Below are 18,541 nucleotides of genomic sequence, written 5' to 3' on the forward strand. Positions count from 1 at the left end.
CCCCCCCCCGGCCTGAGCCTGCTCCTGCAACGTGGTGCTCCGGGGCACCCGGACACAACTGGCCTTTGTGAAAAAGAGAAGGAAAAAGGCAAGAAAAAAAAAGGCAGCCCTGGGCGTAAATTGCTCCTGCAGAACTCGGTCCCGGGGTGCCCCCTCCTCGCCTTTGGGGGGGGGGGGCCTGTAGGGACCCTCAGCCCCGGGTGGGTGCAGTGGGAGCATCCCGCAGCGCTTCGGGGCCAGCAGGGCTCCGGCAGCTTTGTGTTGCCCTTGCACAAAGGCACAAAGCCCCGCAATGAGCAGCAACGGGGGGCAGAGGCGCTTTCTGCCCCCCCGGGGGTCTCGCTGTGCCTCCCATCCTCACTCAGGGGGGCAGCGGGGGGCTGGCACCGCGTCCCCTCTGCAGCGGGGCAGAAATCACACTGGGCTTCATGGGCCCGGGTGTTTCACTGCATGGGGTTGCACGGTGTGGGTACAGGAGAGCCCCCAGCAAACGGGGGGGGGGCTCTCTGATGGGGCACGGAGTTGGTTCGGGCCGGGTGCCCGGAGACCCCCGCGTGCGTGCCCAGGGCTCGGTGCTCTGCCGGCGAGGCGAGCCTGGCGGTCGGCTCTGATCTCCTCTTCCCTTTCAAGTTTCTCCCGGCGAACGGAAAAGGACGACAGCAACAACAACTCCTCCTTGCAGGTCTCCGTGAGCGGTTTCCTGTCTGTCAGCCGAGCGTTGGCCTCACGTGGTCGCAGAAACGAGGCCGTGCGGCCGCTGTCTGCAGCGGGAGGGCGAGCACGCGGCCGCGGCTGGCACCGCGCTTTGGGTCCCGGCACGAGCGCTCTGCTTCCTGCGGCCTCTGCAGCAGCCGGAGGGTTAATCCTGGAAGGGAAGCGGCACCGCGGGGTCCCAGTCTGGTGTAAAATGGGGAAAAAGCGGGGCCAGACCACGAGGGGCTGCTTCCGGAGCCCAAAAGGGGGAAGCGCACCAGTAGGGACGGCTGCGCCTCTGCACACGCATGTGGTGCGTGCCCAGGGCTCGGCACCACATCCCCGTGGGGTCCCTCGTCAAAGTGCTTGTCCCAAAGCAGGAACCCCTGCTTGCTTTGCTTTGTTTTATGTTGTTTTGTTGTTTTTTCCCCAGAGATTGCCGTGAAAACGTATTTACCCCTCGCGTGAGGAAGTAAGGAGCATCACGTGCGCTTGGTGTGGGTTTTGTTGGTCTGTGTTAACTGTCGGGGGGGCTCTGCCTCCTGCTCTGCAGGCTGCTTCTCAGGAGTTCACTCTGCGGGCTGACCGCCCCCCCTGCCCCAGAGGGGAGAGCAGGGCCCGGCTGTGCCTCTGTTTCTGCCCAGGCTGCCCCACGAGGGCGTAAAGGGAAGGGTTTTGCTCCTACCTTGTGTGCTGATGAGGCCACCTGGCCGTCGCTCCGCCGGCTCTCGGGAGGATTTGGTCTGGTGAAGTGTAGTTAAGCGTCCCCTGCTATTTCTGGGTCACGGCTATTGTCACCCCGGTGGAAATGCAAGCCGAGGAGGAAGCGTAAGCAGTGGGTAGATGGACCCGGGCTGGCGGTGAGCCCAAAACCGTAGCCTGGTGCCCGGGGACAGGAGCAGACGGCTCCGGCTTGGGGCCTGGCTGTGCCAGCTGGGCTCAGCTGACATCGCTCACATAACAGCAGCGTCCCTTAGGTACCCTCGGCTGCTGCCGCATGGCTTCAGGACACCAGGCTGGGCCCTCTGCCAGGACACTGAAATTTTGGGGGGCTGCTGTGCCTTGTGTTCCTGCACCCCCATGTTGGAGCCAGCACGGGTGGGCTGCGGTCAGGGCTGGGGGACCCTGCGACGTGTCCGAGGGCGAGCTGCAGGCAGCGGTGGCTCCCGGGCCATGCAGGGTTTGCATCCAGCCCTGGCTCTGCTGCCTGCCTCCTGCCGTCCCCTCAGAGGAGAAAGCTGTGGCTTTGCAACCTGCTGCGTGGGCTGGATCCGTTGCTGTACCTCGTGCTGGGGAAGCAGAGGGGGCCCTTGCAGAGGGGCTGCCCGGGAGGGCTCTGCCTTCCCCTCCATCCTCATCATCCTCGCTTGGGGCACGGCCGAGCAGCTGTGCTCAGCTCGAGAGAGCTTGGTGCCAACTCGGAAGGTCGGGGGAAAGTTGTGCCCTTCTCCGGGGCTTCTACAAAGCAGCCCTTCCCCGATGCTCGAGCAGTGCCAAAGCCCTCAGAGCTGACAGCTTGCGAGTTTGGCGTGCAAGGTAGAAAAGCCCTGGAAGCGACACGCTCTGCAGCCCTGCCAGTCTGCTCTTAGCTAGCTGCGAGCTATAAATTCACTCTTTGCTTCTAAAAACGTCTCCGTTACACCCAACAGTCATAATTCTGGAGGGTTGTTGCTCCCAATCGCTGGAAGGTTAGCTGCTCTGCGCTGCTCTCTTGAAAACATCTGTGGATGCTCAGCTGCCTGGGAAGCTGTTATGTTTTCCTGCCCTCAGCTGACTGATACACGCTGTTGTTCCCTGCTAGGAATCTTCTCTCCGTGATAGCGCAGAGCCGTCCAGCAGGCCTGGAAGCCTGATGTGTTTCCAGTCTAGCACAAAGCGCTGCGTGGAGGGGAGCGGAGCTATCCCCACCCCAGAAAGCTCTGTGCAGCATCCTCGTCCTCTGCGGGCTGGTGTGGGGCTGCCCGAGACGTTCCTGCTTCAGCCTCTGCAAAGGTTGTCCAGCTTTGTGTGCCCGCGGTACAAGTTCTGGTCTCCCACTGGTCCCTCTCCCAAATTTTCCGAGAGGATTCCATGAGGTGGGTTGTTCTGGGGCAGCAGCGAGCCCACCCCCGTGTTTGCGGCCCTGCCTGCAGCCCGTTGTCGGTGCAGCGGTTCCCCGAAGTCTTTTTACGAAGCCCGTCCCACGGGGACCCTCTCGCTGTGTCCCCTGGGGGCTCCCCGCTCTGGGGGTGCCTTTCGGCGGCTGTTTCGCAGATGTTGGCCTTGGCTCCCATCTCGTGTGCATTAATTACAGCGCAGCAGCCCCGAACCTTTGGCAAACCAAACTCGGGAGCAGCTGTCCGAAGTCACCCTGGAGCCCCTGCTGCAGCTGCGCGTTGCCTTGTGCTCGGCGCTGCCCTGCGGCCTCTGCCCCCCTGGTGTCTGCCTGGAGGGGGTTTCCCTGGCAGAGGACAGCTCGGGTACGGCTGTCCACAGGTTGCTGCACAGCTCGTTTTTGTCCAGGGACACGTGCGGGGGAGCTGGAGGGAGCGCAGGGCTCCCGGTCCCATGGGCAACGTGAGCAGCCCCTGCGCTTCCCCGGCTGCCTCCGCGGGGGAGGCCCGGAGCAGCTGGGTCCCGGTGGCACTGAAAGGCAGCGGTGTTTGAGGCCTGATCCTGCTGCTGCCAGGGGCTCAGCACCAGCCAGGCGTTTCTCACAGCGTTGTATCTTTGTTACTTCATCCCTTCCCACCGCGCCGTGGCCGGGCGGTGCTGGCACACCGAGTGCCGCCGTTTTGGCACCGTCCCCGTGGAGAACACGAGGGTTCATTCCAGCTCCCCGCGGCACGGCCCTGGGGCAGCCACTGCTCCTGTTCCAATCTCATTCCAGGGTCTTTCTACTTCAGACGAGTGGGCAGCCACCGCTTCTGCTCCAATTTCATTCTGGGATCTTTCTACTTCAGACAAACGCCCTCCGGGAGCGCTCCCTGCCACCCATCAGCGCAGCCCCGTGTGCCTGTGCCGTGCACCGCAGAGGTCCCGTGGCTCGGCCGCATCCTGCCTCTGCACACATTTCTTGCAGCCGAGCAGGATGCTCGGGTCCGTGCTTGCCGGCAGTGCTCGGCTCTTCCCAGGCTGCTGCCTCGATGGGAAGCTCGAAGGGAAGAGCGAATGTGTGGGTTGCAGCGTTTCCCTCGGGAGCCTGCGGGGCAGTTGGTGTCTGTGCATCCCTGTGGGCCCGGAGATCCCTCCTCGTTGCGACATATTACTTTATTATTTCCCCCGGCCGCAGGCAGATGCTGGGACCCCTTGTCCTGTAACTCGCTGCTTCCTGCGGGCCAGCTGGAGCAGCGTGGGCCGTGCTGCTGGCCGTGCCGCTGCACCTTGGTGGCCGCGCGCCTGCGCGCTCTGCGGTGACAAACGGTGGTGCGTGGGAACTGCTCGCCTCCCGTGGCTTTTGGCTGGCTGTTGGGTCCCGAGCCCTCCTTCGTGCATCGAGGCCGAGTGCTGCAAGGCTGCTCCCCGTGCCGGGGGGGCAGTGTGGGAGGGGGTCACCCCTCCTGCAGGCTGCCGGCTGCTTGCTAGCAGGGCTGCAGGCGCTCCCCCGCGAACAGAGGATGCTTTCCCGCTCCGTTTAATTTCCCTGCTGCGCCTCACCCGTGGCAGTTTCCCTGTCGTGCAGGGCCAGCTTTGGGCACTTCCACGTAGGGGCCCTGCCTGCTGCGCTCCCGGTGCCGGCAGCAGTTGAAGCTTTTCACAACCTCGTGCTTCTGGTGGCAGCACGCTTCCCACGTGATTTGTTGTTTTTCTAGCGCTACGTCGGGATTTTTCCACTTCTGGCCTTGCCCCTTTGAAGCAGCGCTAACTCAGGACCCATGGAAAGGCCTCTGGCATGCTGGGCCTGTAATCGGTTCGCGGAGCAGCCGGCAGCGTGCTGCCTGCTGTGCTGCAGCCCGAATGTGTGTGTGTGCCTGTGCAGAGCCGGGAGGAGCAGATTGCTGCTGCGTGTGCCAGCCCTGCGTGTTTGCTCCCCAGCGGCTCCGTGAGTAACGCTGCTCTGCACAGCCCGGGGCTGGGGGGGTGGAAAAAAAGCGCTCAGAGCCACCCGTATCGGTCTTGGTGATCAGCTCGGGTTTGGTTTGTTTTTTTCCTGCTTGACTCAAAGTGCGCTGTGCTTGCAGGATGTGAGGGCTTCTGCCTCGCAGCTGGCTCCGGGCTGGTGCTGGGCCCCGGGCTGTGCCGGTCACCGGTGGGGAACGGCCGGGGGGGCTTGTGCTGGGAGGGAGCCCCTCGGTACCGCCTGTACCCTGCGCTCAGATCCCTTGGGAGGCAGGGAGAGGAGGGCACCCAGCACCTCTTCAGAGGCCAGAAGTGGCGGTGGTGTGAGGCCAGCGAGCCAGGAAAGGAGCTGAGGTCTGTAGTGGTGCTGTAGGATACAAGAACGGAGAGCTTGGCAAAAGACTTCAAGGCAATGAAACGCTTTGGCTGGCCATGCAGGGTGCTGGGCATCGAGCAGCAGCAGCCCGGGCTGGGGGAGGCTCTCACTGTGCCTTCCTAACCCCTCGGCTGCTTCCCTCTCCACGCCTGCGTTCCAGGAGCATCCTCGGCGTGGCTCACAGCTCCACCAGGAGCGTGCAAAGAGCCGGGGCCGACCCTGTGCACGCTGCGTGCCTGGGGGCGAGCAGAGTGCATCACCCGTGACCCCCACGGCCGCCTCCCTGCCTGCCAGCGGCGGTCCTGCCCGCAGGAGGAGACGGTGTCACCACCTTTTCTGGTGAGGACGTGGAATGTGGCATCAGATAGCTGCACGTTTGTTTCCCCCCCATCCTCCAGAGACCTCCGCCTCCTTTCTAGCCGGAGCCCCGAAGCGTGTTGGTGAGCTGCGCGCTCTGCAGCCGCCCTGCGGGTGGGACAAGCGCCCTGTTTCTCCAGAAAGCCGAAGGCTTTTTGCTTTCCCTCTGACGGGTGGTGGCAGAACTGGGGCAGTATCGTGACAGCTCCGTTACCGCGTGGGCGCTTTCTGTCCCGGCCCATTTTGGGGCAGATGTGTTGGTTTTTGGTTCTCAGCGGTGTGCGCTGGGGCAGGGAGGTGAGGGGCGAGCTGGGGCCTGAGGGCACCGCACCGTGTCAGAGGCAGCTCGGAGCAGGCACGGGACGGGGAGACCTCTGTGTGACAGAGAGCCGCCCGGCTCCCCAGCACGTGGCCGTGAGGCATTTACGCTGCCAGGCATCGTAGCGCTGTAATCACAGCCCTGTGGTGATGTAGGAAGGTGAGTTTTTAACAGCGGTGTCCCGGCACAGGGCTGTTCTGCTGAAAGCCCTCGTCGCCCTTGCAGCACAAACTCTGGGCTCGTGCCGAGGGTTTCCCTGGCGCCGGTCCCGGCTCTGCTCGGGGTGAGGGACCGGCTGCAGGCGGGGGGCTGCCCACGGTGCCAGGAGCAGGGTGCCCCGAGGTGCTCCCCCTGCACACCAGGCTGCAGGGCCGCGTCCTTTTGCTGTGCTCCAGTAGGCTTGTTAATGGGGGCAGGGATCAAGCTGCATGTGTTAAGTGGAATCCCAAATTCGAGCTAATTACAGGCCAAGGAAGATGCTGAGCGCCTGCTCTCAGCCTCCAAATGCCCCAGATCCCTGCTTGGTGCGGAGATGCCGCGTGCGCCTTATTCCTTCTGGGGACAGGGCAGGCAGCTCCTTCCGTGCCCTGCCCGGAGGAGCATCGCGGCGTGCCCGGCCCTTTCCCACCCCTGACTGCTCTCTCTCTGCCTCCCCAGGTCCCGAGGCCATTCCCAGCCACGCACCCGGCATGACGGACGCCCCGCGGGATGCCGGCCCCAAGCAGGCGGCGCCGGCGCGGCCGGAGAAACCGGTGGCAGACTTCGGCTACGTGGGGATAGACGCCATCCTGGAGCAGATGAGACGGAAAGCCATGAAGCAGGGCTTCGAGTTCAACATCATGGTTGTGGGTGAGCGCTCCCCCCCGGGCCAGCTGCCGGCAGCGTGCTCAACGAGCTGTTTGTTTTCTGCTGGGACAATGTTTGTCCTCTCCGTACCCTCCTCGGGCGCAGTTCGGCTCCGTGGCGGTGGCTCTGCTGCAGGAGTCAGCAAATCCTGCTTCCAGAGGGCTGGCTTCAAGTCAGCAGTACTTAGAGCTGGGATGGGACGCAGCCTGGAGCTGGCTGGGGTTCCGGGCACCTTCCCGCAGGTCGGGGTGCGTGGTGTGCAGGCACATCGCCAAGAAGAGAGCCTTGGGAGGTGTCAGGAATTGCCGTAACCCTGCGGAGGGTGACAGCAGCCTCTAGGTGCTCTGCGGGGAGCCCCATGGGGCTTTGGCCCTGGGAAGTCAGGGAGCGTGGTAAGGCTGACGTGCTGGAATACCAGCACCTTGATGTTTGCTGGCGTTTCCAGCAATTGGGCTGAAATTCCTGCTTGTGAGTTTGCCCGTATTTATGAGGCTGTGCCGGGAAGCCCGGACAGCAGAGGAACCCACGCCACGAGGGGGCTGCAGCGGGGTCGGTCCCGCGTGGGATGCTTCCCGTGCTGGGCTCTGCATCCCGTGCGGGCTCGGCGGCACCCAGCGCTCTGCTCCTGGCTGTGTGGCAACGCCTGCGCCGTGTGCTGACGGCCCTTGGGCTGGGGGGGCAGCAGGGCAGGGGAAGGATGGGCTCGGTAAGCGAGAGAGGAAACGCTGCGGGTGTCTGGTGGTGCAGATAAAGAAGAGGTTTGGGTGGCTGGGCTGTTCGGCTCACATCTGGGTGCTGGTGGCTCCTTTGGGGATGTGAAACTTCGTAAAAGAGCCTGGGGGGTTTCTGCATGTGAGGAGGGAGAGGGGAAGGCTGTGGCAGCGGTGTGATGGGGGGGCTCTTCCCATGGTTTCCTCCTGCGAGGAGCTGTGTGGGGCTGCAGCTTTGGGTAGGGATGCCCACGTGCTGGGAACCTCCCCCAAAAGCCCTGGGGAGCATCCCAGGGATGCAGGAAGGCCTGATCCAAGGAGTTCGCTAATTCTGTGAATCCTGCAGCTGCCCTGTAGCTTCCAGCAGGCTCTGTTGATGCATTTCAGTTTGGTGGCAGTGTGAGCAAGGCAAGCTCTGGCCCTCCCAGGAGACCCAGGAGGAGCACCCAAGGTGCCCTCAGAGGGACCTGGGGGGTTCAGGGGTGCTCTGCTGGAGCCAGGAGGGAGCAGGCGGCCCAGAGCTGCTGCTTTCAGCCGTGTTGTGCCTTTGGGACGGGCTTTGGTGGCGTGTGACGCCGCTGATGCGGTGGCAGGGGACGTGGAGCACAGTGGCTCTCTGCAGGGGCTGTTCCTCCAGGAGGGGAGGTCAGGCTTCTCCTGGGGTTGGTTTGGCTCCTTTATTCCCATCCGGTCTAAACTGCAAGTCCTTGTGTTAAAATCTTTGTAATCCCTGTGTCACAGAAGGGAAATGTAAAGCCAGGGAGGAGCGGGGTGACTTGGGCGCAGGCGGAGGGAATCGAGCACCTCTGCGGGCAGGGGGCTTCCCTCTGCCCCAAATCCCATGCCCCTGGGTACCAGCAGGCCCTTTCAAAGGGGTTTCATCCGCCGCACAGAGGCACAATTTCACTTTGGGGTTGTTCCTTGGATGTTGCCTTTCAGGAGCCCTCGACCCATGTCTGGTTCCTGGGTTTCTCCCCTGGGGTTCTCCCCATCGCTGCGATGGCTGCAGGCGAGCGGGGCGCTCCTGTGCGGGACTGCAGCGTGCCAGCTGAAAGCAGGAGTGCGGGGAGCTCAGCCCCGGGCTGCTCCAGGTCACGGAGCTGGGGCAGCCAGCCCCTGGCTAATGCCCAGGACCAAGGTGCTGGCCAGCCCCGCTGCTGGCTTGGCTTTGGCTGCCTTGGGCAACCTGGGTGGGTTGGGGCACTTGACATAAGCGAACACCTTAAAATCTGTCACCATAAACGCCATAAAAGCTGCTTTTTCTGCCCTCGCGGGGTGTGCTGCACTCACTGGGGTGTTGTTTCTGTGACTCGGGTGCTGCTGGCCTAGGGCAGGCAGGCTCCGTGCAGCCAGGGGGCTGGCCGCAGCTAAAGCAAGTCCGGCAGGGCAGCAGCAGCTGCTCTAACCCGGGAAGGGGGGGAGTGCTGACTGTGCTTTGTCCTGCTGCTTTCCAGGTCAGAGCGGCTTGGGGAAATCCACGTTAATCAACACCCTCTTCAAGTCCAAAATCAGCCGGAAATCTGTACAGCCAACTTCTGAGGAGCGGATCCCCAAGACCATTGAAATCAAATCCATCACTCACGGTGAGGCTTCGCAGAGCCCAGCTGGCACTCTGGCTTTCGGTCCTGCTCTGCCTTGTGTCCCGGCAGGCCTGGGGGGCCCCAAAAACCTCTGCTCCCATCTGCACGAGGGGGCTTTGGCCATCCAGAGGTGCTCACGGGGCTGGGAAGACACCTCTCTTCTTTTTACCCTCCAGCACTGACCTACTGACGATGAAGGGAACAAGAGAGGCGGTTGTGGGGGGCTGAGTTTCAGAGCAGAAGTGGTGCTGAGTTCCCTGGAGGGCCGATTTGTGCCTGTGAGAAGCTGTAAAGGCGCTTTTCTTCCCGGGGGGGGGGGAAGGTGTCTGATCCCTGGGACATCCTGCCCCAGAGCTGGTTCTGAGCGCCGGGCTGTGGTCCTGTGCTGCCCCTGCAGAGCAGAGGGGCTGGTGAGGGTGGCAGCGCGGTGCCGCGCTCCCTGGCCCTGCCGCTGGACCCACAAACGTCCTGCTGTCCGTGCCGTGAGATGCCCTTTGTTCGGGGCCAGGAGCAGCTGTGTGCCAGCAGGGCTCGTCCCTGGGCCTCGCTCATGCGGCCCCGAGGCCGGGCCCTGCCACATGTCCTCGGGACAGTGGCTCTCTGTGCGGGACGTGCTGGGCAGGGCTGTCCAGTGTCGCTGCGGGGCTCGGGCTGCAGGAGGATGTGCCGAACGCGAGCCCCTGTATGTGTGCACCCACCGCTGGGGCAGGGAGGAGTGGGGCAGGGGGGTTGGACCCCAGCTGCATTCAGCTCCCCTCTCCTGTCCCACATTCCCTCCCCCTGTAGGATGCCCTGGAAGCCACTTTGTCCTCCTCTGGACACTGGGGGCTGTTGAAAGACGCCCCTGAGGACCTGCTCTGCTGCAGCGCTGCCCCGGAGCGCAAAGCGGGAGGCCCCGCAGCGAGGCACAGGGGTGGGGTGGGGAGGACGGGGACATGGCCGTGCCGGCCTGGTAGGGCTTCCTGGGCCCTTTTGGTGTTGGAATGGACCAGACAATTTCAGGAGCTCCTACCCATGGTGAGCAGGGTGGATGCTCCTGCTCCTGCGCTACGAGGTGGTGCAGAGAGCTGGGGAAGGCTCCCGGCCCCGCGCTGCAGCCAGGATCTGGGGCAGGGAAGGGAGGACGTGAGGCATTGCTGCTTTGGGGCAGGGAAGGGAGGACTTCAGGCCCTCGCTGCTTTAAAACAGGCAGTAAGATCCCCTCCCACCGCGGCATGGGGAGCTGCCAAGTAGTGAACGTGTGAGCCTGGGGATTCCTTCCTCGCCCACGGTCGCTGTGTGAATGGGAGCTGACAGGAACAAAAACGTCCCTGCGAGGGTGGGTTTTGGTTCAGTTCGTGTGTTTTATGGGGTGCTGTAGGACGCTAAGCATCCCCCGCTCAGAGGCCGGGGGGAGGCTCAGGGTGGTCCCGGTCCCTCCCCCAAACCCACCCTTGTGTCTGTGCCTCTCTGCAGCTGGCAGCCCATCATGAAGTTCATCAACGACCAGTACGAGAAGTACCTGCAGGAGGAGATCAACATCAACCGCAAGAAGCGGATCCCCGACACCAGGGTGCACTGCTGTATATACTTCATCCCTGCCACCGGCCACTCGTACGTACCCACCGGCCGTCCTCAGCCCCTCGCCGTTTCCCTCTGCCTCCAGTCTCGCAGCTCAGCTGCTCGGGGGCATCCTCTGGGTCCCTCGGGGTCTCTGAGGGGACTTGGAGGAGCTTGGGGCCCTTCACGAGCATCTGGCTGAAGCCAGTAGGGTCAAGTCAAGTAGGCCTCGTGTGCTGCTGTGTGCAGGAGCAGCAAGGAGCCCCAGGCCGCCTGCGTGAAGCTGTTTTTCCTAAGGCTGTAGCATCTGCACTCCTTACAACACCACAGAGCTGCTTTGGCCAAGAAAAATGTGGTGTTCCCTCTTCTCCTCAAGGGCCCTTGCAGCCTCCCTGGGCCTCACTTCCTCGCTTTGCCCTGGCCACCTTCCTTGCCCAGCCGATGGACATCAGTCAGTCAGCGGGCTATCAGATTTGATGGGGCTGCCTCTGCAAACAGGAGAACCTTTTTTTTTTTCAGCTCCCCTGCCTTTGTAAGGGGTGAAGTGCTGCTGTACGGAGGGAGCAAACACCGTAACCCTTTTAGGGCATTTTGTAGGTTGTTTGATTAGTCTGCGAGTGGGATGCTGTTTATTCTGTGCAGCGCCCTCCTGGCTCTGGCATTTCTCAAGTGACAGCATCAAAGGGCTAAACCTGGTGCTTTTCCTTACCCCACCCCCTCTTTTTTTTTTTAAAGGCATATGGCCTCTAGTGGAAATCTTGGGAACTTTACTGTTCTGAAAGCTGCAACGTAAAGCACCGCAACACAAAGTGAGGCTGAAGTTTCCTTTTGATTTGTGTCAATGCCTTCCACTTCTGGCTTTGTCGGCGTGGGGAATTTTTTTTTTTTGTCTGTTTTCAGAAGTTAAATTCAGACTGCCAGAGCTGTATTAATGCCAGCCCTTTCCTCTTCCCCATGCAGAGATTTATTCCAATAGAAAAGATTTTGTTTTGCTTCTGTCAGTGGGTAGACCAAAAATGCATTCTTCGCTGGAATAAAATGACTGCATGGGCCAGTTATGTTCTGCTTGTGTAACAGGCACGGCTTGCGTGTGCGGATGAGGCTTGAAAGCCTCCAAGGAGGGAGCAGGAGCCTCACCACCGAGCCGGTCAGGAGCCCTGGCCTCGGGCTGTTCCTTTACACCCACCTCTGCTTGGGGCAGCTGAGCAGGAGCCAGGAGCAGAGGGCGTGCTGACACGTTCTGCCGCGAGAGAACCTGATAAAACAGAAAACTTTTAGGAGGGGACGATGGTTTTGGCCAGTCTGGGTTGTTGGTCCTGCTCATCTCGGGACCAGTCTGCAAACCATCTGCAGACCGGGTCGGGGTATTGCAGCATTGGCCACGCTCTGGCTTTTTCTCGTGGCTTCAGGCGTTTAACCCTTGCAAGCGCGTGCTCTGCCGACACAGAGCGCTCTGCTGCGGCAGGCAGAGGCCGCAGGTTTGGGTGTGCTGCCGTGGAGGCATGCAGGCACTGCTTCCCATCAGCTCCCCCTGGATGTGCAGCACCCCACGGGGCTGTTTGCGGGCTGGGGAGCAGCGGTGCAGAGCCCGTCCCCTGCCGGAGCCTCTCCAGCGGCGCGTTCTGGTTTCTCTCACCCGCCGGCTAGCAGTAATTGCGGGGAAGTTCAGCTGCTTTTTTTCTTTCTCTGCACTGAACATGTGTTTCCAATATCCGAGCTAGCCTGACGGTTGGAGGACGTTGTTGCTGAGCTGTGCACAGACCCTGCTCCCCCTGCTGCAGCCTCGGCCGGGCGGGTCCCGATAGCCCGCCTGGGGCCGGCGCTCAGCCCGGCCACTGCTCGGGGACCGTCCTGCCCTGCCCAGGTGTCCCCACTGACATCTGGCTCACGCATCCCCTCCTGGAAGGGGATGGAAATAGATGGAGAAGGAGTGAAGCTGCTGGTTGCAGAAAGGGGGACAAACCCCACCGGGTGCAAGAAGTCCATGGGAAACTTTGCTTCTCTGAAAGCTCGAGGCAGTGGTTTCCCTTCTGCCCCTTGCGAAGCCCATGTTACGGTGCTTGCCGCCCTGACGTGCTCCCCCCGCACTGCCCATGAGCCGTGGGTGCCTGTCCTGCACAGGGACGGGGCTCTGAGCTCGTTTTGGAGCTCAGGGGCTTGGGACGCTGCTCCACCCAGCTGCTGCAGCGTTTAGGGCAGGCTCGTGCCTCCCCGCCGTGCTGCTCAAGGGTTAATCCAGGGAGAAATTTCCTCTCTGCTGCCGCTGTCTCTCCCCTCGCAGGGAGGTCAGGGTAGGATTTGCAACCCATCTAGCTTGCACACACCCTGTCCTTCTTGTAACACTCCCCTAAAACCATGTTTGCAGAGGCTAAGTAACCTGCTGGCAGGGGCTTTTGGCTGTAGCTGCGCAAGCCGAACTCTTTGCCACCCAATAAATTTCTCAGCTCTGACCCCTGTGAAGCACCGCCAGGCTGCGAAACATGACTCTGAAATACTGCCCTGGCCTCGGCAGCCCCGCTTGCTGCGTGTGCCGGAGGTGCTGGCTGACGTACGGACACCTCACGGCCGCTTTCCCCTCCCGCAGCCTTGGTTGGGACCCCCGAGGGTGCTGGTGGGGCTGGGTGGCCGCTGGGTGCTCGCTGGCGTCGGCTGGAAGCGCAGCTCAGCTTCTTGCTGTGAAATAACTCCCTTTCTCTTGCTGCTCTGCTCATTTGTGTGCTTCGTGGTTTCACTGCTGATCCTCGTCAAGCTCTGGTATTGGTGCTTTGAGCCTGGTTTGGATGCCCGGGGGATGACGGTGCTGCCGGTCGCATCCTGGTTGCAGGACGGTGGTGGCTGAGCACCAGAACTGCTCCTGCTCTCCCGGGCGGTGCCCAGCAGCGGGAATTTCAGAGGAATTAGGTCTGGGCTCGCCCCATCGTGACGGTGGCTGTGTCAGCCAGGTCCTGGGCAGCATTATCAGGGAACGTGTAAATTAGGCTCTTTTCGCTCATACTCCTTAAGCCGTTTGTTCCCCTTCGCTGCCTTCAGGTGGGTGGCTGCGACTTCCAGCAACGGGTCTCATGCTTTTTGTGAAAAGCATCGCTTCCTTGTAAATGCTTGAGGCTTTTCGGGGCTCCCCGGTGCAGGTGGGCTGGGGGAGCTGCAGCTGCCCGAGGCCGTGGATGTGCTGGGAGGAAACGCTCGGGGATTTTGCTCTGGAACGCCCTGGGAGCTGCCCCCTGGTGCTGCTGGCTCAAGGGGCTCCTGTGCTCGTCCCCTCCTCTCCCACCCAGTCCTCCTGTGTCCTGGGAGCAGCTTCGTGGTGCTGCTTCGCCACCCTCACGTCCTCAGCAGGTGTCAGGGGGGCTTGGTGACGGGGCAGGTGGGCTGCGTGCCCCCGGGCTGAAAGTCAGCTGGTTGGTGGGAATCCGCCTGCAGCGGCTACGTGAGCATCCCGGTCCGTGCTCCGAAAGGAGAGAGCCGGTGGAGGAGGCAGGAGCACAGTCTCGGTGGGGAAGAGGCTTTTAAAGGGGAAAAACTGTTTGAGAAATAGCAAAGGGAAAGGAGGGGAGAGAAATCTGCTGGGAAAGGAACACGAGTACATGGCTTCCTTGGAGGTCTGGGAAATACATTATGCAGAGCTCCAAACAATGCTTGCCAGCAGCACTCTGCTTAGATGTGTCCGTGGGGGTTTCCTTCTGCTTTTTTCATTCCTTTTTTTTTTTTTAAATTGCCAAACTCCTTTTCTTTCCCGGGGCTCAGGGTGAGCTGTGGCTCCTGAGCCTGCCTTAGGAACTTGGTTGTCCTCACGCTGCCTGCCCAGCGCCCGGGGCTGTGCGTGCTAACAGCACGGGGGCTCGGGGAAGGTCCTCGTGCTGCGGGGTGTGCCCGGCCCCGGGGAGGAGAAGGGGTTTGGCCGGGGACGGGCTCAGATGTCTGCACTGGAGTAGCCTCGAGCTGTGGTTTTAGGATCGGCAGGAGCGCCGAGCAGGGTCTCTCCGGGCTGGGTGTCCCTGCGGGGGGCTCTCGGTGCTGGGGCCAGGCAGGGGCGGCCTCGTAGGGTGGAGATGCTGCCTGGGGACTGCCGAGGAGCAGCATCAGCCCTTCCCCTTCGGGCTCGTGAGGCTCTCGCTGGGTTTGTGGGAGCCGTGTGGGGTCTGTGGGAGCCTCTGAGCCCTTTGTAGGGCCTGAGGAGACCACCCCGGTGGGGTTTGGCTTGAGCATGCTGGCAGCAGGTGCTCTCTTGGCCCTGTTCTCCCTGCTTCTAAGCATGTTTTTGGCTTCCCTGGGCACTGGGCTCTGCTCTGTGCTCCCCCGCACAGGGAGCACCTGAGCATTTCAAGTCTTCAAGTCACTGCCCCGTTTATTTGGGTTTCTCCCCAGGTGCTGAGCAACATTTGCTCAGCCCTCGCATGGGCACCGTGTCCCCGTCACCTCCAGAGCCACCGATGGGGACCTGCAGCGAGCGGAGGCGTCCCCCAGGCAGGCTTTCGTCTGGCTATAGCCTGGGATGCCCCAGCGATAAAAATACCTCCAGCGGGGACCGAGGGGCAGAGGGAAGGGTCAGGGCCAGGCGCAGCGTGGCACCGGGGTCGCGCCCGCGCTGTCAGCGAGGACCTTCAGCGGCGAGGGATTTCCCCAGGGGCTGATGGCTCGGCTGTGTCATTGCTGCAGCTTTGCTCGGCCGAGACTTCGGTTGTGGAAGTTTTCCGACGTTTTTGCCCTCTGGAACAAGCAGCATCTCTTCTGTGCCACGCGCTCCGCTTGAGAGCTAGCAGAGCCTTCTTTAATCCGAGCCAGTGGGTGAGGGATGAAATCTTGGCTCGTGTGTGACAGAGCAAGAGTGAATCTCAGTTGGGATAGTGACCCGTGGCCACGTCCCCGGCGTGCTGGCCTGGCCTGGGCACAGATGGAGGTTTTATGCCGTGGTCTCTCCCCAGCTTGATGTGTGCCGCGGGCAGGCTGCGGCGCCGTGCTCCCATCCTGGCTTTGCCAAGGACAGGCGTGGCTTTGGGCAACTTCCCGCAGTCCTCGGTGGCCATGTGAAGATAAAAAGCCCTCTCTGACAAGCCGAGCTTGTAAGAAAATGTGTTTCCTTTCCGTCTCAGAAAGCAAATGATTCCCCCTCCGTGTCCATCCTTTGAACGCTCTCTGCTGGGAGATGGCTGCAGCCCCCCCGGCTGAGCCCCTTTTTTCCTGCCGTGTTTTGCAGCCTGCGACCGCTGGACATCGAGTTCATGAAACGCCTGAGCAAGGTGGTCAACATCGTCCCGGTGATTGCCAAAGCCGACACGTTAACGCTGGAGGAGAGGGATTACTTCAAGCAGAGGGTAAGGAAGGGGCCGGGGGTGCTCGCAGGGGCTCACAGCTCCCCCTGCCCCTCTCCCCAGGCAGCTTTGGGAAGCCGAGCGCCTGGCTGGGAGCCCGGCGCATTCCTCCGGCTGCAGCCCTGAGCGATCCCATGTGGCAGGAGGGAAGGCCCTCGCTCCAAACGCTTCCTTGTGTTTCTCTTGGATCGTTGTCAGCGCGGAGTAAGTTTGGAGCTCGTGGTCTCGGGGCCTGTTTCTCCTGCCTCCTTTGTTGTTGTTGTTGTTGTTTTCGGGCTGGTTTGGGTTATTTCGGGAGGCTGAGGGTGCTGCACACACAGCCTGGAGAGCCCTCCCTGTGCCACGTCCTGCGCTCGTACGGTAACCAGGCGAAAATGTGTGGGTTTGAGCTCAGACGGGCAAGATTGACAGGGAAGCAAGGCATGAAATTCCCTTGATCGTGTTAGTGGGGAGCCGAGGAGGGGCTGGCTGAGCCCACCGAAGGTGTGTGCTCGCTTCCCTCCCTGCCCGCCCCGTGCTGCTGGGAGCTGGAGGTGCCCCGTGGGGGCTCGGCGGGGGGCTACACACACAGCGCTGTAAGTGGTGGCGTGGCTGCGGCCGTGACGGCCTCGGCACTCGCTGCAAAAATCAGCGAGCCCCTGGCCACCGCGTGGTTCGGGCACCGGGTGCTGTAGGGCAGGGAGGAGATGGCCAGGAGTCGGGTCCTGCAGCCTGGTACCGATGCGCAGACCCGCAATGGGGTAGGGTCATCCTGACCGGCCCCCGCTTGCTGGGGTCCGGCACGTCTCCCCTCTGGGCAGGGAGGGAAGCGAAGGGAAAAGGGCAGAGGGGTCTTGCCAAAAGGGCAGCTTCAGGGGCCGTCTGGTAAGGATGGAGAGTGCAGGAGGTGAGGAGTTGCCTCGGGTTGCATGGCACTGCGTCAGCCTGATGCCAGCACGGCACCGGGTTGGTCAAATGGGGTCCACGGCCCGTGGAGCTGGCTTTGCTGGGTTGTTCCCATAAAATAGGGGCCATCCCCAGCAGGTTTGGCTGGTGTGTATGTCTGGGGACTGGTTTGGGGTTTCTCTGGCCTGGATGTGCTTTCCTTGCCAGCCTGCAGTGCAGGCTGATGTGGAGGGGCAGATGGCCATAGCAAGCGACGGAGCAGGCGCACGGGTGTGGGTTTGGGTTTGCAGCTTTGTTCAAGTCTGAGCCTCTGTGCTCCTGGTGCTGACCTGAGCTGAGCCTCACCCTAACCCTAACCTCCAGGACTCAGATTCCGGCACCTCTTTACCCTGCACAGAGGCAGTGTCCCAGAGACCACTCCGGGCAGCTGTGTCCCTGGCCGCTCAGAGCAGGCAGTGCTGTGAAACCTTTCCAAGCAGGGCAGCAAGTGCCAAAAAACAACGTGAGGGCCAGCACCGCATGCCTGGCAGCTGCGTTCCCATTGCTCAGTGCAACCTGTGTTTTTGTACTCTTAAATGCCAACCCAAAGCCCAGCTCATCCAACTGCATCTCCCTCTCAGCCTGTCTGGGCACCAGGTTCCTGCAGACCTGACGGGGCGGGCACTTGGAGGTGTGTGGCAGTTAAACGCGGGTCCCTGTCCCCCAGGTGGGCAACGTCTGGGGGTGAGAGGGAAGGTGACGGTGCCTGGGCACTGCTGCGCCCTGCGGGCTTGCTCCCGAGAGCCTCCTGCAGGGGCTGGGGCAGCGCCGTGGTACGAGTGTGGCTCCTCTGCCTGTCTTCACGTGTCCCCTGCTCCTTCTCTCCCAGATCACGGCCGATCTTCTCGCCAACGGGATCGACGTGTACCCGCAGAAGGAGTTCGATGAAGACTCTGAAGATCGGCTAGTGAATGAGAAATTCAGGGTTAGTGCCTGGCGTCGCAGTGCTCGGGTGGGGGGCTACAGCCCCGAGCACCTGGGATGTCGCGGGGCCCTCTGCCCACGTGTGTTTTCTTTCCGAAGGTGCTGAGCCCTGCAACAGCCTGCCCGGGGGTCATGGCAGAGCTCAGAGCAGGGACAGAAAGAGTCTGAAAAAGGCAGCTGGGGAAGGCTGCCTCTCATGTCCATGTGGCTGCTCTTTTCCCCCAGCTCTGCATCTTAACGTGCCCTCAGTAAGCAGCAGGCAGGAAGGTCCAGAGGCTTCGTGCCCCCCCCCCCCCCATGTGCAGAGAATTCTTGCTGCACGGGGAGCCCCCTTCCTGGCAGCTGGAGAGAATCTGCCCGCAGCCTGCTCTGCTTCTGCGGGGCTGAATTCCCTGCTGCAGGACATAGCAAACAACTTCCCAGCTTGGAAAATTGGACTGGGCAAAATGAAGGAAGAAAAATGAAAATTCGGGACTCCAAAGTACAAAGACAGCAGCTTGGATCGGGGAGTGACCGAGCCCCGGGCTGCTGGGTGTTGGGGTGGTTCCTGGGGAAGCATCGTGATGCCTTCCTCTGGCTGGGCTTCTGCCTGCCGGCAGGGTGCTGGGCTGCACGCCTTTGGTGCTGGTTTTGGACTGGGCTATGTGTGAGATGGTCCCCGGCAGGCAGCGCCGCTCAGGAGTGTCAGGGACAGCCTGGCCCATCCCATGGAGGTCTCATCCAAAAACAGCCTGACCCAGGACTTCGCTCACCAGCTTGGTTTCCTGACTGATTTTTCGGGAGGAAAACATGACCCTGCTTTTCTCTTTCCTCAGGAAATGATCCCGTTTGCAGTGGTGGGCAGCGACCAGGAGTACCAGGTTAATGGAAGAAGAATCCTTGGAAGGAAGACCAAGTGGGGCACCATTGAAGGTAGATGCCCTTGT

At 61.8% G+C, this 18,541-nt stretch overlaps 1 protein-coding gene across 1 annotated transcript in view; it reads left to right on the forward strand.

Moving 5' to 3' along the window:
* Positions 1–18,541, forward strand: part of SEPTIN9 (septin 9) — an 88,207-nt gene that overhangs the window by 65,273 nt on the left and 4,393 nt on the right. Inside the window, exons 3-9 of the mRNA XM_035342263.1 lie at positions 6,441–6,632; positions 8,794–8,922; positions 9,160–9,164; positions 10,322–10,512; positions 15,653–15,770; positions 17,521–17,616; positions 18,431–18,527. Of these exons, the coding sequence (XP_035198154.1) occupies positions 6,441–6,632; positions 8,794–8,922; positions 9,160–9,164; positions 10,322–10,512; positions 15,653–15,770; positions 17,521–17,616; positions 18,431–18,527 (828 nt within the window). The remainder of the gene's footprint in view (positions 1–6,440; positions 6,633–8,793; positions 8,923–9,159; positions 9,165–10,321; positions 10,513–15,652; positions 15,771–17,520; positions 17,617–18,430; positions 18,528–18,541) is intronic.

Source organism: Oxyura jamaicensis, chromosome 18 (genome assembly GCF_011077185.1).
Source record: "Oxyura jamaicensis isolate SHBP4307 breed ruddy duck chromosome 18, BPBGC_Ojam_1.0, whole genome shotgun sequence".
Taxonomy (NCBI): domain Eukaryota; kingdom Metazoa; phylum Chordata; class Aves; order Anseriformes; family Anatidae; genus Oxyura; species Oxyura jamaicensis.